Source organism: Salmo salar, chromosome 02, assembly GCF_965601325.2.
Source record: "Salmo salar chromosome 02, fSalSal1, whole genome shotgun sequence".
NCBI lineage: Eukaryota > Metazoa > Chordata > Actinopteri > Salmoniformes > Salmonidae > Salmo > Salmo salar.
Genome location: NC_138292.1, coordinates 23435001 through 23459619, shown reverse-complemented (window position 1 = coordinate 23459619; position 24619 = coordinate 23435001). Strand labels below are relative to the sequence as shown.

General features: G+C 48.9%; 1 protein-coding gene across 2 annotated transcripts in view; it reads right to left on the bottom strand.

The window, feature by feature from the left end:
- Positions 1 to 7981: 7981 nt before the first annotated feature.
- The window catches only part of LOC123728631 (ETS domain-containing transcription factor ERF), a 96920-nt gene continuing 80282 nt past the window's right edge, over positions 7982 to 24619 (bottom strand). For both annotated transcript variants that reach the window (XM_082961007.1, XM_082961008.1), the window contains exons 3-5: positions 14753 to 14868; positions 13244 to 14604; positions 7982 to 13132 (exon numbers count right to left, since the gene is read on the bottom strand). In XM_082961007.1, coding sequence (XP_082817133.1) covers positions 12524 to 13132; positions 13244 to 14604; positions 14753 to 14868 — 2086 coding nt within the window. In that variant the 3' untranslated portion in view covers positions 7982 to 12523. The remainder of the gene's footprint in view (positions 13133 to 13243; positions 14605 to 14752; positions 14869 to 24619) is intronic.

The window sequence follows — 24619 nt, the reverse complement described above, 5'->3', positions numbered from 1 at the left end:
TGGGAACCATAGGAACAGTGTGTGGGTGGGCCTCATGGGAGGGACCGAATCAGAGTTTAGCCAATAAGAATAACATAGGTGTCCTCCCCCCTCCAAAATAATGGGGCACGTTTACCACAACTGACAGCGCAAGGGCCATCCCTGGCTAGACAGTCTACTGTGGGACTTTCCTTATCACGGAAACACCAAGGAAAAGATAGATCGTTGATAGTGTGAGAGCTTACAGAACTACAAGCTCATCCGTGATTTCTGCAAGTCCGTCAACTCCCTCTGCAGACCTGAAGGAATGGGCAAAGTGGGATGGAGTGATTCAGAAAGAAGGGGGGGCTGAGGGGGTCCTAAAAAGTTTTACTGCTCTCGAGCCCATTTCCTTGTTCAATGGTTGAGATATTCGTTGTCTTTATAATTGTTATAGCGTAAAATGTTGTGCCATTACACCGCTTTCGCTCCTTTGTATCTCTCCTTTCGCTGATTACACTCCTCTTTTCTCTCAGCAACAGACCCTCACCTCGCACCGAACAGCCAATCACGGCGCTGAATTCAGCTCGGTCTGACGTCGACGATCATTCTCAGCCCCGCCTCTCCCATAGAAAATGAACAGGGGATCTTAGCTGACGTCACCTTGCCAACGCCTGATTGGCCAGGACGGAGATGTCTCCCAGCCAATGGCCGAACGCAGTGGTGATGTCATCACGCATGTTGCCACCAGCTGGACCAAGGGGGCGTGGTCTGTCGTAAACTCGGCTCACCAGTGTTTACTGCAAGTACGGTAGTACGAGAGAGAGCCAGGCTGCATGGAAGAGTGGCGTGCCGAACCTCTGTAGTACTATGGCAGTCACACACAGACAGTAGGACAACGACTACAACGGACTTCTAGTGTATAGCACACTGGCAGATTTTCTGAAAAACTATATGAGTAACATTTTTGTAGCCTACTGTTCTGAATGTTTTTCTGCGATACCTTTGAAAGAGAAATTTGGTTTGAGGTCTTTACCTTTTATTCTGATTTAGTGACAGAGATATAGAGGAGTAGTCTTCTCATTTTTTCCAGGCTGTGCAAGCCAACAAAGACAGTTACATAGTAAACATTACATCATCCATATTTCTCTTGTAGTAGACAGACAAACAGACTCACGCAGAGACAGACAGCTTGGGCAGAAGCCTCTCACAGCGTCCTCGCTGTCGGTGTCCCCTGTTAGTGTTCCCTCACATGCCATATGGAAAACGATTAAAGAAAGATGAAAATAGTAGAATCTCTGTTTATACAAAATAATACATGTTGATTAAAAAAACAACACAAAAATCTGAGACACACCAGTAGGTAAAAAAGAGGCAGATTGTGTTAGCATGCGCGTGTGTGTCAGTGTGTGAGAGGAGGTAGAAAGGAGCAGGAAGGGAGACACCTAGCGGTTAACAGACAACACTGCAATGTGAAATAATGCAGTAATCTCTAAAAACGTTTTGGTCTGTCTGTCTGTGTCTCTGTCAGTTGCTGATTAGTTACTTTCCATCTCTGGAGAATGAGTTAACTTCTAGTGCTGCTGTAAGGGGAGCAGTATTTGGCTATACGAACTCCACCGCAGACATAGCATTCTCTAGCTTTCTTATTAGTTTCTGGAAATACCAGGTAGATTATATGAAAATATGCAGTAATGTATAGTTTGAATGTAGTTATATTATTACAAAAAGCAATTGAGACTGTTTCAGATCTGTTTCAGTTTGTAATGTATTTAAACCATTGAGGACCCAAACTGTTTCAGAAAAAAAGTTGAATATAAATGTGGTCCCACTGTGTATTTACATGGTAATTAGCATGTAAATTAATTCCAATCAATAGATTAATTCACTCTTGTTAGTAATCAAACATAAGTTTCCTCTTCCCCTGCCACGTGTCAACAGTTCATTGACTGAAATAGAGAGAGAGACCTGAGCAGTGTGGATGACGACATAGCTGTGCGATGTTTCCCTCGTTAGCAAGTCTCTCCCTCTCTCAGCAGGATTCTGACCTTTGACCTTGACCCCTCACCCCAGCAACAGCCCCTTTCTATACCCCCATCACTGACCTGTCAATCAGATGTCAGAGAGACTCAACCCCCCTGCTGAGCTTTGGGTCCTGGGGGGGGGGGGGGGGGTGAGAGGAGATAATAATACTGTGGTATGAAGCAAATAGAGAGAGAAGGACAAATCCCTATTCAGCCATTCAGTGTAAACTGAAATGAATGTGGAGGTGGCTACATACATTCACTACACTAGAGGACTAACATTATTTGTACTGAAAGTTGGAATAATTGGCAGGCCCATATAAGGTAGGATAGAAGAGCACTTTTTATTGTGGATTCAGGCTGGCCTGAATGAATCACACTAGCTATACTCCTTTCAGTTTTTCTTTCTTTGTTTTAGTTAGTTTCTTTCGTCGCAGTATACACGGCCTGCCTCTTAACCAGGAGGCCTAAACAAACAACCTTTGACCAGTAAATGTCAAGAGCCTAACCTTGTAACCTCATAGTTGTGACAAGCCATCCAACAGCTATGCCCTTTTAAACCATCTCCAGCTCCCACTGTCACTGGTATTTCCCACAGGCTAGTTTACATGAGATGTTCCATTGGATACAGACAGAACACATCATCAATGTTCTCACCGATGGAGAGTTCAAGAACCAAGTATGTAGTATCTGAAAATGTACTATGACTATACAGTGAAGCATAACGGTATTGGTAAATTAATCTCTCTGTATGTAATTAGTGTATTTCACTGTTTGTATGCTCCCACAGAGTTCATATAATATTAGAACATAATACAGTAAAACACTTAAATGCTAAGGTTACCCCCAACCAACACCCCACCTCCTCACACCTAGCAGCAACCCACACTGCACAGGCAGACCGATGGAATGTCTGACAGCTCTGGCTCTTGTAATACCGCAGACACTCACAGTAGCATAACCCCTGACCTCTAACCTCTAATTCCTGGCCCCTGACCCAACACCAATGACATCACAGCCATTAACAAGGTTTCCAGGTAAAAGAAAAACAACAACAATGTTTTCAGGCCTAGGGAGAGATACAAGGAAGAGGATTAGCGGTACATTTCCCAAGAAAGGAAACATCTTTTGAGCCACAGGAATTGAGGTGTGGGTGGACTCATCTTTGTATCTGTGCCATTACAGTGTCTGTGACAGCATGGGCAGCACCATTGAGGCTAAAGTGGTCAAATTTCTTCTTCACGATTGGCTTATCCCTCCTAATGACCTGACATGATTCCAACCTGGTCATCAGGAGGTATCAGCCAATGAAGTTGGAAGTCCCACCCAGTTGACTACATTCAAATGGTGGAAGCACTCAATGGAGCTGCCCATACTAATACATCCTTTTGGCCACTAGAGGCCTCTATCATTCTCTATAGGGTGGACTGAAGGAAGGCTTGTAGCTGTTACCTGTTTCCTGTGAACTATTTCCTGCCTCCTATCACACCTGGGTAACCAACTCCCCTGATGTGAGAGGATACCTGGGGCTACAGGTCCCTGGTTACCTTAGAAACAGAACATTGTGTTCCTGCCAAACTGCTTATGCAATGCAATCACGCTTCACTTATCCGTTCTATAAACCCAATTTCTATGCTGCTTGTCTGCACAATAGCAAGAGGATCCTCGGGGCCAAGGAGGCTCCAGTTACCACAGAAATGCAACACAGAGCCAACATCACACAGCAACCTTAAAAAGCACACATCTTTAAGTGGATGTGTGCTCTTTTAGATCTATTTGCTCTATTTCTACACTGTGCACCTTCAGCCTTCGACAGAGGGACAACATTCCTGTCAGGCTCATAGTGTATATTGCATGTCAGTAGAGACTGAGCCTATTCCTGGAGACACAGCAAACTCCACAGCTTCTCTCCGCTCAAACCAACCAACCACACCCCTCCCAACACAACACTCCCCACACAGCCAGGGCCATTAGAGCTCATTAGTCTGATCAATAACCCTGTAAAAACCCTGTTAAACTTTAAAGGGTTTGAGAAAGACAGCGAACACACTCCTGGTTGGTTGGTCTGTCCTGTCTAATCTGATACTGTAGTTACAGTTGATATGAGGAAAGGCTACAGTATGTATAGATAAAGAGACTAATCCAATGGTCTAGAGAGAGAGAGTGTGTGTGTGACAGTCTCTCACAGAGAGAGCACTGCGACTAATTGAACAACAGCCGCATTTCAAAAAACAACATTTTCTATTCACTCAGAGAATAGAAATCTCCAAATAGTAAAAAATAAACATGTTTTATCCCCTACTAAACTAAACCTATAAGGTGGACTGGACTGGAGAGTGTTTGTCAGTGATTTGCTACCACTACATGACATTGATGAAAGGCTACAAAAACGACAGCACACTGCGAGTGGAACATAATAGCATCGTTAAACGCTAACAGAGGTGGTAAAAGAGGCCAACTGCCATCCGATCCATAACATACAGTACAGTAGGCCCTGTGTGTCGGCTGCATTACTGACACAGTAACAGGACACCGTTCAGCTGTTGCAGGGATACATGTCATATACGAGTCAACACTGAGACTCTGTTCCTATGTCGACACATTCCAAACTTTATGAGTGAGGGATAATTTGAGGGAACCAGTAGGCCTATGGTAGCCTGGATGCAGTCTCTGTTCAGCTATTACATTCCACTCCTTGCCACTCCTTTCATTTGCCAAAGATATTTCTTTGACTGGAGTGGCAAGGAGTGGAATGGTAGCTAAAAAGACTGGTACCCAGGCTAGGTATATGGGTGAAGATGTGTGGATGGCTGAGGTTACTGCTTTGAATGAATCTGTTGATCTGCTATTTGATGACATAGGCTTATTACTACTGAAGGGGTTAATTGAAGTAGTGGCAGGGCCTTGGTACTGTACGTCTGTAACCATAACCTGCTATCAAAGTACAGTAGGCCAAAACACTCCTGTACAGTTTGAATCCAAAAATGTATTCGTCAAGACATTTTAGCATAATTATGTGTACATTTTTGTGCAGTTTGACGGAGTTTGTGTTTGCCTGCAGTACTAATTTAACACAGCAGAGGGGGATATGCTTCTGATAATGACACCGATTACATCAAAAACAGATATGTACCTGTTCTTACAGTGTACAAGTTCTCATGTCTTCCGTCACCTTTAGATGTTGTACAATATAACTAACGCATTTACATAAATTAACTAATGCAATAAAATAAAACATGAAGAAGTTGGGGTCAAGTTCATCAACTGATTTGGAACTGAACCTTGTAGTGAATGTAGATGAAACTACCTATCAGCAGAGGTGGTGTGAGAAACTTATTTTCTCCGTTGTGTCTGTCTGTGTTGTGGTTCAGTGGAGCAGCTCTTCTCTGTACAGGAGAGGATGTGGCTGGGGTGGAGCCAGGCGCACTGTGCTGCTCACTATGTCAGAGTGTGTGCAGGCAGTGTATTGTATGTCTGCACATTGTATGTGTTTGTAAGTATGTGTGTAAACATACAGGATTGGGAATGAGTGTATATGCATACTGCATATGGTATGTGTGTGGTTGTATGAATGCATGCATAGTGTGTGAGTGTCTGAGTGTGTGTGTAGGGGCATGCAGGTTTCCGTGAAAGCATGCGCTGGATAAGAGCAAGCGGGCAAAGTGGTGCAGGTGCGAGAGCGACGTGGTTCCTGTGGTCTCCCCTCTTCTCTCCTCCATGTGAAGTGAACATCTGTGTGTGTGTGTGTGTGTGTGTGTTTGTGTGTGTGTGTTAAGCACCTAGAACCCAGGAAATCACTGCACCTGTCACCTGGGTTCCCCATCTGGGTGACTACTGAAACACTGACCTGACTGAGATTAAAGTTGTAGGGCCCAAACCAGGACTTACAGTAGACTGAGGTTAAAGTTGTAGGGCCCAAACCAGGACATAGTAGACTGAGGTTAAAGTTGTAGGGCCCAAAGCAGGACACAGTAGACTGAGGTTAAAGTTGTAGGGCCCAAACCGGACACAGTAGACTGAGGTTAAAGTTGTAGGGCCCAAACCAGGACACAGTAGACTGAGGTTAAAGTTGTAGGGCCCAAACCAGGACACAGTAGACTGAGGTTAAAGTTGTAGGGCCCAAACCAGGACACAGTAGACTGAGGTTAAAGTTGTAGGGCCCAAACCAGGACACAGTAGACTGAGGTTAAAGTTGTAGGGCCCAAACCAGGACACAGTAGACTGAGGTTAAAGTTGTAGGGCCCAAACCAGGACACAGTAGACTGAGGTTAAAGTTGTAGGGCCCAAACCAGGACTTACAGTAGACAGGTTAAAGTTGTAGGGCCCAAACCAGGACACAGTATAAACACAGAATAAACTACACTACCTGACCATCTGACAACACAGAATAGACTACACTACCTGACCATCTGACAACACAGAATAGACTACACTACCTGATAATCTGACAACACAGAATAGACTACACTACCTGACCATCTGACAACACAGAATAAACTACACTACCTGACCATCTGACAACACAGAAAATACTAAACTACCTGATAATCTGACAACACATAATAGACTACACTACCTGACTATCTGACAACACAGAATAGACTACACTACCTGACAACACAGAACAGACTACACTACCTGATAATCTGACAACACAGAATAGACTACACTACCTGACAACACAGAATAGACTACACTACCTGACAACACAGAATAGACTACACTACCTGACAACACAGAATAGACTACACTACCTGACAACACAGAATAGACTACACTACCTGACCATCTGACGACTGTATATGACACATCACATTATTGTTATGGCAGCCTTATGTAGTAACTGTTCAGAGTTTCCAGATTTCTATGAAATAGGACCTTTAATTAATTACAATATGAGGGAAACAGTAATGAAGTATGTTTTTTTTAACAGTCATTTAAAATATAAACGCGAGCAGACCACTGTTTAGCATAATGAACCAACATAACATCGTGTTCTATGAGGAAATAGCAAACGGTCTGTTTGAGATAAGTTTGAGTTGGGGTTTTTGAAGTGTTTTTTTCTCCAATTTATGCTTTGGCCACAATTACAACTATAGAATGAGTCAACAACATTATTTAGTTGTGAGTTAACAGAATATTTAAGTGAGATTTCCACTGGACAGTTACTTTAATGACAGAAGACTTGTGACATGTTACCATTGGCTCCATCTCTCCTTCCCATTACGCCATCCATCCTTCTCAATCTCCGCCCTTGCGTCTTCTCTTTAGACGAGTGACCGACGTCACGCTAAAAGGTATATGTGTGCCACAGCCACGTACAGTATGGGAGCATTAGGCGGACGAGTGGGCAGCAACGCCACGGACAAAGTGCTTTTCCTCATCACCGTCTCTGAGCAAATAAAGCTGAGAGATAGCGAGAACTCTGCAACTCTCCATCAGTGGAGCTGAAGCCCAGGCTGGCCTGTCCCCTCTGTTCTGTCTCCAGTCCAGTCCTGGGGAGGGAGGGAAGGAGGGAGGGAAGGAGGAAGGGAAGGAGGGAGGGAAGGAGGGAGGGAAGGAGGGAGGGACTGACACACTGTGTAGGATATACATTCTGAAGTGATCACCAGCACAGGGGAGTATCAATTAGACACTACTTGGTAGATCTACATGTTTATAGGCACAATCTGGAAGATATAATGCTGTTCACTGGTAATTACTAACAATGATTTATACCCATTGATCCTTGAAGAATTACAATTAATGTCTCATAATGGGAATGTCTTGGTGTTGTGAATTTCCTGTCCTGTCAGTCATGTAATTAGAGATGAGAGCTGGGAATGTCAGACAGAATATTGATTAGTACTGACTGACTGACTGAGAACCAGAGGTTAATCTGTTGTTGATAAACATCCATGGATTGGAAATTTCCCATCTGGCACCACAACGCTATTTTATTCATGCATTTGTTGATAAACATCCAGCAGACGTAAACAAACAAACAACAGACAAGGATATTGGTTTTTAACCAGTTTTAATTAACCCTGATTACAGCTTAATTACAAGTTTGAAAAATAAACACAAAAGAATAAAAGAGAAATGTAATGTTACATCATGGTATTAAATCTCATCTCTCTGAGTGTTATATAACCGCATAGAGGGGGGAGAGGAGAGAGGGGAGGGAGAAAGAGACCTTTACACAGTAAAACAATACAAATCTTTTAATCTTTTAAATGAAACAATCCCCAAATGAAAAAATATACAAGAGCAAGAGAGAAAGTAACATTGTAAAATAGAAATGACAATACATGACAAGAGATAATCATACGAATGCCGCTCCACCCTCCCTCCCCAATAAAATCCTCCCCCTGCCAAACTCTTCTGTCGCCATAACAACCCCTCTCAGAATTAATTACACTTTTAGTTTATATTACAAATGTTAAAACCACATGAAAGACTGAGGAGGGGGCGGGGAGCTGGTAGGGGGTCATAACAGAAGCATGGAGGAGAGGTCTACCTCACTATGACAGAGTGATGTACAGTTCACAACAATCCTAAAGCAGTAGTAACTCAACCATGGACTAATAATGATTAGGATGGGGAGGTAAGTAATCCAACCATAACAATAACAATAATAATAACAATAATAAACAGCAATATCGACATCAGAAAGGAAAAGAACATTGAGGGTATTTTTAAACTTGGCTAAAGAAATGTTACCCTTCTACACTTTCTCTAGCCCTCTCCTGACTGCCGACTCAGACATGAGACCTGGGTATTCCCATCCCACACCATCCTGATAAAAGATCACACTGCAGTTAAGTCAGGTAGACAGACAATGCTGGCAATAGAGAGAAAGAGGGATGAAGAGTGAAACAGAGAAAAAAGAGAGCAAGCAGAATAATGCCCAGTCTGTTGCTTAGATATGACGAGTATATAAGGCAGCTGTCAGTTTCAATAGACACAGGGTGAGGTGGAGGTGAGGGAGGGGGACAGAGAGAGAGAGAGTGTGTGTGTGTGTGTGTGTGTGTGTGGTCACATATAACACCACCACCAGGATGGACAATAACAGCAGTCTGATGATTGTGACTTGCTCAGCCACACACCTGCCAGTCTGGAGGCCTGCCATCCCAGAGGCCCCTGCTAGAGTTCTTACTGGTTGGTCAAGTCTTTGATTGCCCTGAGCCAATCAGAGGGCCGTTTGGCCCAGTCTCCAGACCTCTAACGCTCCAGGATGTCAAAACATCAAAGCAGCAAAACAGTGCGGGCAGAATGTGTGGGAGGGGTTTGGAAATGGAAGTCTGTGTATGTGTTTGAAATAGTGGGCGGGGTATTCCTGGTGTAGTCTCACGTCATCTTTCCAGCCTCCACTGTTATCTGTACAGCAATCATTAACCTCAGCCTCCACCCCCACCAACCTGCTGGGAATATAGCCGGTCCAGTCACCATTAGTAAACTGTCCGCTTCAGATAACCAGCCTAACTGGGTGGAGCTGAGAAACGACAGGATTTCTCATCGACTAAAATCCCCAGGCCTGGCTAACCCTGAGCTCATTCACTCCCACTGGGGCCCAGAGGTGAGTTGTGAGGTCCATTAGTGAGGTGAGGTCCCCATAGAGGTGCACTATCAAGGTGAGACCAGCCCAGAGGGAGACTGGGGACAGGTGACGGTGGTCAGGCCTTCTACAAGCTGAGGGGGAGTAGCGGACCGTGATGGCAGATAGAATAGTCATGTTCAAATGACAACTGCTGCATATATTCACTACAATGCAGTTCTTTCATGATTCTCATTATTTTCATAATTTTGTCTGTCTATCCTGTGTTGTTTGTTGTCCCTTGGTCATAACCAAACATTTGTACTCCTACCCATCCCGTTGTCTCCTTCCCCTTATGAAGTTTACCCGCTGAGAAACAGGGTATTCTCTCCCCTCGCCTACCAGAACGAATCACTTACAAAAACATCCTGAATCTGTCATTTCATTAAATGCTATGTTGTTTTAGTTTTTTATATCAGTTTGGAATTTCATATATAATATATACTGAGCAAAAATATAAAACGCAACATGCAACGATTTCAAAGATTTTACTGGGTTACATTTCATAGAAGGAAATCAGTCAATTTAAATAAATTTGGTCCTAATCTAGGGATTTCACATGATTGGGAATACAGATATTAATCTGTTGGTCACAGATACCTTAAAAAAAAGGTAGCATAGAGTTGTTCAGGCTGTTGATTGTGGCCTGTGGAATGTTGTCCCACTCTTCTTCAATGGCTGGGCGAAGTTGCTGGATCTTGGCGGGAACTGGAACACGCTGTCGAAGACGTTGATCCAGAGCATCCCAAACATGCTCAACACGTGACGTCTGGTGAGTATGCAGGCCATGGAAGAACTGGGACATTTTTAGCTTCCAGGAACTGTGTACAGATCCTTGCGAAATGGAGCAGTGCATTATGCTGAAACATGAGGTGATGGCGGCAGATGAATGGCACGACAATGGGCCTCAGGATCTCATCACGGTATCTCTGTGCATTCAAATTGCCATCAATAAAATTAAATTGTAATGATCATGCCGTTTAATCAGCTTCTTGATATGCCACACCTGTCAGCTGGATGGATTATCTTGGCAAAGGAGAAATGCTCACTAACAGGGATGTAAACAAATGTGTGCACAAAATGTTAGAGAAACAAGCTTTTTGTGTGTATGGAAAATGTATGGGTATCTTTTATTTCAGCTCATGTAACATGGGACCAACACTTTACATGTTGCGTTTATATTTTTGTTCAGTGTATAAATATATAGTTTATAAGAGTGTGCATATCTCAGTTGGACTTTCTCGTTTTATATATCTTTTTTTACTAAGACTCTTGTAAAGAGTTTAAAACACGCTATAAAACAAGGCATAGAGAGGCAGTGTGTGTGTGTGTGTGTGTGTGTGTGTGTGTGTGTGTATATATATATATGTGTGTGTGTATATATGTGTGTGTGTGTGTATATGTGTGTGTGTGTGTGTGTGTGTGTGTGGTGTGTGTCTACAAGTGTGCTTGCATATGCGGTGTTGTGTGTGTATTCTGCTGGTTTAGTTAACACTATGAGACTATGGTTGTTAGAACAGGAGTAAGGGGTTTGGGTGGAGCTGGTGAACTAGGATTCTGTGCAGGTGGCCCTGGCTTCTGCCCAGCCATGGGATAGACAAGGCTAAGCTAGGATAAGCTAAGCTAACAGTTAAAAGATACTGGACCCCTCACTCTCCTTTTCCATAGGAGAGCTCTCTCCCCCTCCCAATGGTCCCCTCGCTGTTCCTCTCTGTCATCTAACAACTGAGCCACTGCTCCCTCCCCCCTCCATTTATCCTCCCCCCTCTCCCTTCTCTCATTTAGATCATGATCTTTCAGGCATGGTCCACAAAAGAAAGGGAAGGAAGTAGGAGAGAGAGAAAAGATTACAGAAAGAGAGGAAAGTACAAAAGTGATGACAGAGGAGTGTTATAGAGAAATAACGTGTGTGTTGAATAGCAGTACCCTTCAGTAGCAGTCCAAGAGCAAAGCTTCCATGTCCCAAAGTCCTGTTCACTGTCCTTTTCACCAGCAGCTGGTGTGTGTGTGTCTGTGGCGTCCCTGAGTGCAGTGGCCAGTGTTGCCAGGAGGAGTCTTTGCCAGTTCACCACGACTAGGTCCCACAGCCCCCAATCGGCAGCCCAACTTTCCTGTGTGTCTGTTATGGGTAAGAACAGGGGGGATACTATTACACAAATAATAGAGAGAGTCGCACACTATGTATAAACTCCCGGTCACTTATTGGGTAAATCACCAACGTTTCGGCATCACTGTGCCTTCTTCAGGGTCATACTCTTACACCCATGCTTTCCTCCTCTCGGTCTTCTCTCTCTCTCTCTCTGTGTTTGATACAGGTACAGGCACTTGTAGAAGCCCCGTCTTCATCTCTATACAAAAATAAAATGGGAGAAATCTCATCCTCCATGTCTGCAGGGCTGGAAAGCCGGGGGGCTGGGCTGTCTGAGTTGGGGTCCCCTGAGGAGAAAGACTCTAACCCTAGAGGGGGGGCCATAAGGCAGGAAAGGTGAGGCAAAAGATGTGGGGCCGGAGATGTGGGGCAGGAGACGCGGGGCAGGAGACGCGGGGCAGGAGACGCGGGGCAGTGCTGGGCTGGAGGCTGGATATGAGGCTGACGGTGGGCTGGACAGGAAACTGGCTTGGGGGTTCCATCCAGACACAAGCAGAGAGTAGCGTCCCCTCTGGTTCTTCCCCTGGTTTAAGTCACTGAGTCTGGGTTTGCTTGGACCATAAGTCCCCTCTCCCCTCTTTTCTTCAACAGTCTCTGAGGGAGGGGTCTGGTTACAGTAGGAGGTAAGGGCTTTGGGCGGAGGGTGTGGACTATATCAGGGTTTGGAGTTTGATTAGACCCAGGTTTAGTTTGAGTTAGGAGAGAACTGTCTGTGTGTCAGAGTGGCAGGAGGACTACTGGAGTCATTTCCACTGTCCTAAACCACTCTGCTAGCATTAGTGTTTGTATGTATCCCTATGTGTGTGTGGATCAGCATCAGCAGTCCTTGTTCTCCAGTGACAGTTGGGCAGTGGCCTGGTGCAGGTCTTGGTTCACCCCCCTCTGAGCCAACGGGAGGGAACACTCATACCCCCCCAGGGGTGGGGGACTGGGGGCGCTGCCAGCCCCGTTCTCCTGCATCCCTCCATTCCTCTCTGTCTCTCTTTCCCTCTCCTTCTCCCCTCGTACTTTCTTGTCGTCCTGTTCTTCCATGGCCTCCATTCGTTGGTCTTCGCTCCAGCGCCGTTTGAAGCGCAGCTTGAGGGGAATGCACTTGGTCTGCCCCTGGGCGGGGGACTGGGTGGGGGGGTTGTCGCCTGGCTCGGCCGGCTCACTCTTCAGGGTGGGAGGTCCGCGGTGGGGGTGGGAGGTGAAGAAGGGCAGCAGGCCTGGAGGAGGGGGCGCGGGGGCCTTGAAGACATCCTCATCCAGGTCCTCGTCGTGGGGGTGTGGGTGGGAGGAGGTCCCGTTGGGGTGGTGGGGGTGAGGCCGGGGGTGTCGGGGGGAGAAGAGGTCGTACTCGTCGCCCCGGTCGTCGGGGTCTTCATCGCTGATGTCAGTCACCTCCACCTCCTCTTCTGACTCAATGTCTGAGATGGGCTCCACCTACAGAGAGACAGAGTGTGTCGATATCACAGTCACAAACGTTTAACCAGCAGGATCTCAACACATACAGTCAAACAGTTGAAAGTGACTATGTCCCCTTGTGGGTCTCACCTTGATCTTGGGCAGCCCAGTGCTGTTGAGGGAGCCGGTGGAGGAGGAGTTGGAGATGAGTCCTGACCCGCCGGCTGAGCTCAGGTCACTGCCGAAGGACAGGGAGGACCCCAGACCGGAGGACGACAGGGACCCTGAGCCCGAGGACAGTGAGCTCTGCCTGGGGTGGTGGCCCTGGCTACCGTCCCTCTGCTTCCGGCCCAATGGAGGAGGCTGCAGCTTGAACTTGAAGGGCGAGAGGTGAGGTGGCTCCTCACCCAGGTGCAGTGGGTGGTGGATGGGGTGGGGGTGGGAATGGGCCGAGTGAGGGTGGGGGTGGGCTGAGTGCGGGTGGGGTAGGGCTGAGTGCGGGTGAGCTGAGTGAGGGTGAGGAGAGTGGGATTGGGACAGGGGTGATGGGTGTCGATGACTATTCAGACCTGAGCGTTCTCCTCTTTCTCTCTCTCCTCCTCCCCCCCTCTCTGCTCCCCCCCTCTCGCCCAGTTCTCTCTTGTCCTGGGCGAGGCGGTGTGGCTGGGGAATGATGACGTTGGGGTAGTGGAGGAAGGCTCTGGGGCTGAGGTGGTAGTTGTAGACACTCTGGTGGTGGGCCTGCAGGTAGCGCTTCATTTCCTCAGGGTTGAAGGAGAAGTGGGAGCCCAGCATGGGGGAGAGGGAGGGGGACGGGGTGTAGGGCAGGTGGGAGGAGGGCGTCAAGGACAGGGCTGGGGACAGAGGTGGGGCTAAGAGCCCTGCACCCCCAGGGCCAGGCAGGGGGGACACGGGGAAGGGGGACAGGTTGTCGGGGTGGACCCTGTGTCCCAGGGGGCCGCGGGAGCCTGGGTGGGCGTTGGGGTTTCCTGCTCCACCATACATCCTGAACAGAGACTCATGGGACAAACGGGGGTGGATCATACTCCTGTAACCTCCTCCCCCAGGACCTCCTCCTCCCCCAGGACCTCCTCCTCCCCCAGGACCTCCTCCTCCTCCTCCCCCTGGACCTCCTCCTCCTCCTCCCCCTGGACCTCCTCCTCCCCCTGGACCTCCTCCTCCTCCTCCCCCTGGACCTCCTCCTCCTCCTCCCCCTGGACCTCCTCCTCCCCCTGGACCTCCTCCTCCTCCCCCACTCAGCCCTCTCTCTCCCCCCCTCTCCTCCCCTCCTCCCCCGTTGCCGTCCTCGATCTCAGAGTTGACGGAGGTCCCATCGCTGCAGTCGCTGACCGAGCCGCGCGCCATGCGCCGAGCCACGGCGCTGAACACGCCCCCTGGGCTACGCAGGTCCTCATTGGGCGAAAGCATGTCGGATGGCGTGGACGGTGGGAAGCGGAAATGAGTTCCGGCTGCGGAAGGCAATGGTGGAGCACTCTGAGGAACACCACTTCCTGTTAGAAGACAGGAGAGAGAGGGAAGTAATGATGAGGGGAGTAATATACACTCTGAGTAATGATATGGATTAGCACAGTGTTTAAGGATTTAGTGATGTCTGTGACACACACACACACACACACACACACACACAGTGAGCGGTACCTGTGGAACCCATGTCTATGAAAGGGTAGTTGACCAGGACCAGTTTGTTGAAGTTGAACTTGTAGGTGAACCTCTTCCCTTTGGTCTTGTGGAGGATTCTCTTGTTGTAGTAATACCTGGTGGGGAATCAGACCAACATGGGGTTACACACAGACCTTTAGGTCTCATTACTACCTGCAGCATGCTTCTCAATGTCACACAGTCATACAGGAACTCTTCAAAAGGGACCACACACAGGGAAATGGTTTCTTTTCAATAAACCCAGGTCTGTCATGTCCCTCCACACACAGCCAGTGAAAGGTCTTATTTACTAGTATTGTGTGACGTCCACTCAAAGCAGCCAGGAGAGATGTGTGTGTGTGTGTGTGTGTGTGTGTGTGTGTGTGTGTGTGTGTGTGTGTGTGTGTGTGTGTGTGTGTGTGTGTGTGTGTGTGTGAGAGAATCGGCATCTGACCAAATCAGAGGCACAGTAGTTAATTCAGGGCTTTACTAGACCAACTGGTCACACACTCCCCTGTCCCTCTGTTAGCCCAGCCCTAGTCCATCTCTTTATATACCATTCATATACACCCACCAATAATCCCACTCCCCTGTCCCTCTGTTAGCCCAGCCCTAGTCCATCTCTTTATATACCATTCATATACACCCACCAATAATCCCACTCCCCTGTCCCTCTGTTAGCCCAGCCCTAGTCCATCTCTTTATATACCATTCATCTACACCCACCAATAATCCCACTCCCCTGTCCCTCTGTTAGCCCAGCCCTAGTCCATCTCTTTATATACCATTCATCTACACCCACCAATAATCCCACTCCCCTGTCCCTCTGTTAGCCCAGCCCTAGTCCATCTCTTTATATACCATTCATCTACACCCACCAATAATCCCACTCCCCTGTCCCTCTGTTAGCCCAGCCCTAGTCCATCTCTTTATATACCATTCATCTACACCCACCAATAATCACACTCCCCTGTCCCTCTGTTAGCCCAGCCCTAGTCCATCTCTTTATATACCATTCATATACACCCACCAATAATCCCACTCCCCTGTCCCTCTGTTAGCCCAGCCCTAGTCCATCTCTTTATATACCATTCATCTACACCCACCAATAATCCCACTCCCCTGTCCCTCTGTTAGCCCAGCCCTAGTCCATCTCTTTATATACCATTCATCTACACCCACCAATAATCCCACTCCCCTGTCCCTCTGTTAGCCCAGCCCTAGTCCATCTCTTTATATACCATTCATCTACACCCACCAATAATCCCACTCCCCTGTCCCTCTGTTAGCCCAGCCCTAGTCCATCTCTTTATATAACATTCATCTACACCCACCAATAATCACACTCCCCTGTCCCTCTGTTAGCCCAGCCCTAGTCCATCTCTTTATATACCATTCATCTACACCCACCAATAATCACACTCCCCTGTCCCTCTGTTAGCCCAGCCCTAGTCCATCTCTTTATATAACATTCATATACACCCACCAATAATACACCCATGCTTGATCTGTTTATGTAATGGCCATTCTCTCTCACTCTCCCATGGCGGGCGGCCGGGTGCCTGTAAGTCTCCATCCATAACCTTTGTCCTGTTATACAACATCTTTCCTTTTTCTTCTTCCATCTCACATCCCTTTATATAACCCCACAGCCCCTCACCAACCTGACACTGCTCTGACTAACCCCACAGCCCCTCACCAACCTGACACTGCTCTGACTAACCCCACAGCCCCTCACCAACCTAACACTGCTCTGACTAACCCCACAGCCCCTCACCAACCTGACACTGCTCTGACTAACCCCACAGCCCCTCACCAACCTAACACCGCTCTGACTAACCCCACAGCCCCTCACCAACCTAACACCACTCTGACTAACCCCACAGCCCCTCACCAACCTAACACTGCTCTGACTAACCCCACAGCCCCTCACCAACCTGACACTGCTCTGACTAACCCCACAGCCCCTCAACAACCTAACACTGCTCTGACTAACCCCACAGCCCCTCACCAACCTAACACTGCTCTGACTAACCCCACAGCCCCTCACCAACCTGACACTGCTCTGACTAACCCCACAGCCCCTCACCAACCTGACACTGCTCTGACTAACCCCACAGCCCCTCAACAACCTAACACTGCTCTGACTAACCCCACAGCCCCTCACCAACCTAACACTGCTCTGACTAACCCCACAGCCTCTCACCAACCTGACACTGCTCTGACTAACCCCACAGCCCCTCACCAACCTAACACCGCTCTGACTAACCCCACAGCCCCTCACCAACCTAACCCTGCTCTGACTAACCCCACAGCCCCTCACCAACCTGACACTGCTCTGACTAACCCCACAGCCTCTCACCAACCTGACACTGCTCTGACTAACCCCACAGCCCCTCACCAACCTAACACTGCTCTGACTAACCCCACAGCCCCTCACCAACCTAACACTGCTCTGACTAACCCCACAGCCCCTCACCAACCTAACACTGCTCTGACTAACCCCACAGCCCCTCACCAACCTAACACTGCTCTGACTAACCCCACAGCCCCTCACCAACCTAACCCTGTTCTGACTAACCCCACACCAACCTAACACTGCTCTGACTAACCCCACACCAACCTAACACTGCTCTGACTAACCCCACAGCCCCTCACCAACCTGACACTGCTCTGACTAACCCCACAGCCCCTCACCAACCTAACCCTGTTCTGACTAACCCCACACCAACCTAACACTGCTCTGACTAACCCCACAGCCCCTCACCAACCTGACACTGCTCTGACTAACCCCACAGCCCCTCACCAACCTAACCCTGCTCTGACTAACCCCACAGCCCCTCACCAACCTAACCCTGCTCTGACTAACCCCACAGCCCCTCACCAACCTAACACTGCTCTGACTAACACCACAGCACCTCACCAACCTAACCCTGCTCTGACTAACCCCACACCAACCTAACACTGCTCTGACTAACCCCACAGCCCCTCACCAACCTGACACTGCTCTGACTAACCCCACAGCCCCTCACCAACCTAACCCTGCTCTGACTAACCCCACAGCCCCTCACCAACCTAACCCTGCTCTGACTAACCCCACAGCCTCTCACCAACCTAACACTGCTCTGACTAACCCCACAGCCCCTCACCAACCTAACACTGCTCCGACTAACCCCACAGCCCCTCACCAACCTGACACTGCTCTGACTAACCCCACAGCCCCTCACCAACCTGACGCCACTGACTAACCCCACAGCCCCTCACCAACCTAACACTGCTCTGACTAACCCCACAGCCCCTCACCAACCTAACCCTGCTCTGACTAACCCCACAGCCCCTCACCAACCTAACACCACTCTGACTAACCCCACAGCCCCTCACCAACCTAACACTGCTCTGACTAACCCCACAGCCCCTCACCAACCTAACACTGCTCTGACTAACCCCACAGCCCCTCACCAACCTGACGCCACTCTGACTAACCCCACAGCCCCTCACCAACCTAACCCTGCTCTGACTAACCCCACAGCCCCTCACCAACCTGACACTGCTCTGACTAACCCCACAGCCCCTCACCAACCTGACACTGCTCTGACTAACCCCACAGCCCCTCACCAACCTAACCCTGCTCTGACTAACCCCACAGCCCCTCACCAACCTGACACCGCTCTGACTAACCCCACAGCCCCTCACAAACCTAACACCGCTCTGACTAACCCCACAGCCCCTCACCAACCTGACGCCACTGACTAACCCCACAGCCCCTCACCAACCTAACACTGCTCTGACTAACCCCACAGCCCCTCACCAACCTAACGCTGCTCTGACTAACCCCACAGCCCCTCACCAACCTAACGCTGCTCTGACTAACCCCACAGCCCCTCACCAACCTAACGCTGCTCTGACTAACCCCACAGCCCCTCACCAACCTAACACTGCTCTGACTAACCCCACAGCCCCTCACCAACCTAACACTGCTCTGACTAACCCCACAGCCCCTCACCAACCTAACACTGCTCTGACTAACCCCACAGCCCCTCACCAACCTGACGCCACTCTGACTAACCCCACAGCCCCTCACCAACCTAACCCTGCTCTGACTAACCCCACAGCCCCTCACCAACCTGACACTGCTCTGACTAACCCCACAGCCCCTCACCAACCTAACACCGCTCTGACTAACCCCACAGCCCCTCACCAACCTAACCCTGCTCTGACTAACCCCACAGCCCCTCACCAACCTGACACTGCTCTGACTAACCCCACAGCCCCTCACCAACCTGACACTGCTCTGACTAACCCCACAGCCCCTCACCAACCTGACACTGCTCTGACTAACCCCACAGCCCCTCACCAACCTAACACTGCTCTGACTAACCCCACAGCCCCTCACCAACCTAACACTGCTCTGACTAACCCCACAGCCCCTCACCAACCTAACCCTGCTCTGACTAACCCCACAGCCCCTCACCAACCTAACACTGCTCTGACTAACCCCACAGCCCCTCACCAACCTAACACTGCTCTGACTAACCCCACAGCCCCTCACCAACCTAACACTGCTCTGACTAACCCCACAGCCTCTCACCAACCTGACACTGCTCTGACTAACCCCACAGCCCCTCAACAACCTAACACTGCTCTGACTAACCCCACAGCCCCTCACCAACCTGACACTGCTCTGACTAACCCCACAGCCCCTCACCAACCTAACACCACTCTGACTAACCCCACAGCCCCTCCCCTCGCCAACCTAACGCCGCTCTGACTGACTGTGTGTGTGAGTGAGTGAATGTGTGTGTGCGAGAGAGTCTGTGTGTGTTTGAATGACAGAGAGAGAGGGAGAGTCATTGTGTGTGTGTGTGTGTGTGTGTGTGTGTGTGTGTGTGTGTGTGTGTGTGTGTGTGTGTGTGTGTGTGTGTGTGTGAGACAGAGAGAGAGGGAGAGTCAGTGTGTGACTGTGTGCCCTTGCTCTCTGGATCCCCTTCCAGTCAGTCCACTAAAGGGTGTGAAAGGATGGTTTTATAGCTGCTTAGGTCAGCATATAGAGGAGATGTGTAGTGGACTGACAGCTAGCTGTACTGTCTGTATCTAGCGTGTTCAGAGGAGGAGAGGAGGGAGAGATAAGAGGTTAGGACTGCTGGTAATACAGTACGATTAGTGGTGTTCCAGTACTGGTGACTGACTGCATGGGTCTGGGACAGTCAGCCAGTCAGTCAGAGTAGCTGTTATTATCTACTACGGCTGTTATTTTACCTGGAGCCTCCCACTCTTATTATGCTAATGACAGACTTGTGGTGTCTGTGTATGGAGGCAGACTGTAGCTCTTTTACTGTCTCTCCCTCTCTCCTCTTCATCACACTGGATCTCTCTCTCTCTCTCTCTCTCTCTCTCTCTCTCTCTCTCTCTCTCTCTCTCTCTCTCTCTCTCTCTCTCTCTCTCTCTCTCTCTCTCTCTCTCTCTCTCTCTCTCTCTCTCTCTCTCTCTCTCTCTCTCTCTCTCTCTCTCTCTCTCTCTCTCTCTCTCTCCCTCTCCCTCCCTCCCTCCCTCCCTCCCTCCCTCCATCCATCCATCCATCCATCCATCCATCCATCCATCACACTGGATCTGATTCTCTCTCCCCCCCTCCCTCTGTATCGCATTCCCTTCTTCCATCCTTCCCCTTTTAACATCTACCACCGGTTCACCCCTCTTCCCTCCCTCTTTCCCTGGGGGTGATGGAGACAGAGCGGGAGACAGGACAAGCCTGCTCTGTTGAAAACATTGTTAAGGTCAGGCAGTATGTCTCTCCATCTCTGACAGAGGAGAGACACATGGTCCTACACAACTCTACCCACTCTCTCAATCTCCTCCCCTCCCTCTCTTCATCCCTCTCTCATCACATAGTCAGAGTAAGGGAGCACTTTGAAGAGCATTTGAACTCACTTCAAAAGAGAAGAAAGATTCTTTGAGGGTTTGTGTTTAGCTGCCCCCCCCCCCAACCCTGACACACTCCACACAAGGGTGCACACACACACACACACACACACACACACACACACACACACACACACACACACACACACACACACACACACACACACACACACACACACACACACACACACCTAAAAACCTTTATCTGCTCATAATCAGATGTAACAATAACCATGTGGATTTAGACTTAGTGAGAGACTTCCAGGAAAATATGCAATGGGTTTATGGGTGCATTATTTGTTGTATGTGTGTGAGATTGTGTGTATACAGTATGTGTGTATACAGTATGTGTGTGAGATTGTGTGTATACAGTATGTGTGTGAGATTGCAGGACAGGGATTACACCCACGATTACAAATTACTAAACTGGCTGATCAGACAAAACAGAGAAGTAGACATACACCACAGAGAGAGAGAGGGGAATGGAGAGCGAGAGAGTGATGAGAGAGCATGAGAAGAGAGAAAGAAAGAAAGAGAGGAGAGGGAGAACAGAGGGATGGGTCATTTCCTGGAAAATGTAATCAAGACAGTGCTGTGGAATTCCCAGAGTTGATGGAGAGAGGAGAGAGGACAGAGGGATCAGATATGAGAGGAGGAGAGAGGACAGAGGGATCAGATATGAGAGGAGAAGAGAGGACAGAGGGATCAGATATGAGAGGAGAAGAGAGGACAGAGGGATCAGATATGAGAGGAGGAGAGAGGACAGAGGGATCAGATATGAGAGGAGGAGAGAGGACAGAGGGATCAGATATGAGAGGAGAAGAGAGGACAGAGGGATCAGAGATGAGAGGAGGAGAGAGGACAGAGGGATCAGATATGAGAGGAGGAGAGAGGACAGAGGGATCAGAGATGAGAGGAGGAGAGAGGACAGAGGGATCAGATATGAGAGGAGGAGAGAGGACAGAGGGATCAGATATGAGAGGAGGAGAGAGGACAGAGGGATCAGATATGAGAGGAGAAGAGAGGACAGAGGGATCAGATATGAGAGGAGGAGAGATGACAGAGGGATCAGATATGAGAGGAGGAGAGAGGACAGAGGGATCAGATATGAGAGGAGAAGAGAGGACAGAGGGATCAGATATGAGAGGAGAAGAGAGGACAGAGGGATCAGATATGAGAGGAGAAGAGAGGACAGAGGGATCAGATATGAGAGGAGGAGAGAGGACAGAGGGATCAGATATGAGAGGAGAAGAGAGGACAGAGGGATCAGATATGAGAGGAGAAGAGAGGACAGAGGGATCAGATATGAGAGGAGGAGAGAGGACAGAGGGATCAGATATGAGAGGAGGAGAGAGGACAGAGGGATCAGATATGAGAGGAGAAGAGAGGACAGAGGGATCAGAGATGAGAGGAGGAGAGAGGACAGAGGGATCAGATATGAGAGGAGGAGAGAGGACAGAGGGATCAGAGATGAGAGGAGGAGAGAGGACAGAGGGATCAGATATGAGAGGAGGAGAGAGGACAGAGGGATCAGATATGAGAGGAGGAGAGAGGACAGAGGGATCAGATATGAGAGGAGAAGAGAGGACAGAGGGATCAGATATGAGAGGAGGAGAGATGACAGAGGGATCAGATATGAGAGGAGGAGAGAGGACAGAGGGATCAGATATGAGAGGAGAAGAGAGGACAGAGGGATCAGATATGAGAGGAGAAGAGAGGACAGAGGGATCAGATATGAGAGGAGAAGAGAGGACAGAGGGATCAGATATGAGAGGAGGAGAGAGGACAGAGGGATCAGATATGAGAGGAGAAGAGAGGACAGAGGGATCAGAGATGAGAGGAGAAGAGAGGACAGAGGGATCAGATATGAGAGGAGGAGAGAGGACAGAGGGATCAGATATGAGAGGAGGAGAGAGGACAGAGGGATCAGATATGAGAGGAGGAGAGAGGACAGAGGGATCAGATATGAGAGGAGGAGAGAGGACAGAGGGATCAGATATGAGAGGAGAAGAGAGGACAGAGGGATCAGATATGAGAGGAGAAGAGAGGACAGAGGGATCAGATATGAGAGGAGGAGAGAGGACAGAGGGATCAGATATGAGAGGAGAAGAGAGGACAGAGGGATCAGATATGAGAGGAGGAGAGAGGACAGAGGGATCAGATATGAGAGGAGGAGAGAGGACAGAGGGATCAGATATGAGAGGAGAAGAGAGGACAGAGGGATCAGATATGAGAGGAGGAGAGAGGACAGAGGGATCAGATATGAGAGGAGAAGAGAGGACAGAGGGATCAGAGATGAGAGGAGAAGAGAGGACAGAGGGATCAGATATGAGAGGAGGAGAGAGGACAGAGGGATCAGATATGAGAGGAGGAGAGAGGACAGAGGGATCAGATATGAGAGGAGGAGAGAGGACAGAGGGATCAGATATGAGAGGAGGAGAGAGGACAGAGGGATCAGATATGAGAGGAGAAGAGAGGACAGAGGGATCAGATATGAGAGGAGAAGAGAGGACAGAGGGATCAGATATGAGAGGAGGAGAGAGGACAGAGGGATCAGATATGAGAGGAGGAGAGAGGACAGAGGGATCAGATATGAGAGGAGAAGAGAGGACAGAGGGATCAGAGATGAGAGGAGAAGAGAGGACAGAGGGATCAGATATGAGAGGAGGAGAGAGGACAGAGGGATCAGATATGAGAGGAGGAGAGAGGACAGAGGGATCAGATATGAGAGGAGAAGAGAGGACAGAGGGATCAGAGATGAGAGGAGAAGAGAGGACAGAGGGATCAGATATGAGAGGAGGAGAGAGGACAGAGGGATCAGATATGAGAGGAGGAGAGAGGACAGAGGGATCAGATATGAGAGGAGAAGAGAGGACAGAGGGATCAGAGATGAGAGGAGAAGAGAGGACAGAGGGATCAGATATGAGAGGAGGAGAGAGGACAGAGGGATCAGATATGAGAGGAGAAGAGAGGACAGAGGGATCAGATATGAGAGGAGGAGAGAGGACAGAGGGATCAGATATGAGAGGAGAAGAGAGGACAGAGGGATCAGATATGAGAGGAGAAGAGAGGACAGAGGGATCAGATATGAGAGGAGGAGAGAGGACAGAGGGATCAGATATGAGAGGAGAAGAGAGGACAGAGGGATCAGATATGAGAGGAGAAGAGAGGACAGAGGGATCAGATATGAGAGGAGAAGAGAGGACAGAGGGATCAGATATGAGAGGAGGAGAGAGGACAGAGGGATCAGATATGAGAGGAGGAGAGAGGACAGAGGGATCAGATATGAGAGGAGGAGAGATGACAGAGGGATCAGATATGAGAGGAGAAGAGAGGACAGAGGGATCAGATATGAGAGGAGAAGAGAGGACAGAGGGATCAGATATGAGAGGAGGAGAGAGGACAGAGGGATCAGATATGAGAGGAGGAGAGAGGACAGAGGGATCAGATATGAGAGGAGAAGAGAGGACAGAGGGATCAGATATGAGAGGAGGAGAGAGGACAGAGGGATCAGATATGAGAGGAGAAGAGAGGACAGAGGGATCAGATATGAGAGGAGAAGAGAGGACAGAGGGATCAGATATGAGAGGAGGAGAGAGGACAGAGGGATCAGATATGAGAGGAGGAGAGAGGACAGAGGGATCAGATATGAGAGGAGAAGAGAGGACAGAGGGATCAGATATGAGAGGAGGAGAGAGGACAGAGGGATCAGAGATGAGAGAGGACAGATGAGAGGAAGAGAAAGTAGGGGATATTTGAATCCTCTTAACAGTGACTATGGTCTAACCATCTTTCTAGCCATATAGCTGCCCTGTCTATTGGAACACAGCTAGCCTCTTCATACTGTCAGTTTCAAAGCAATATGGCTGCTTGATACAGAGTCATCTGTTCTCCAGAGTACCATAGCAGCTCTCTCTACACACACACACTATCTATTGTCATTTAACTGGT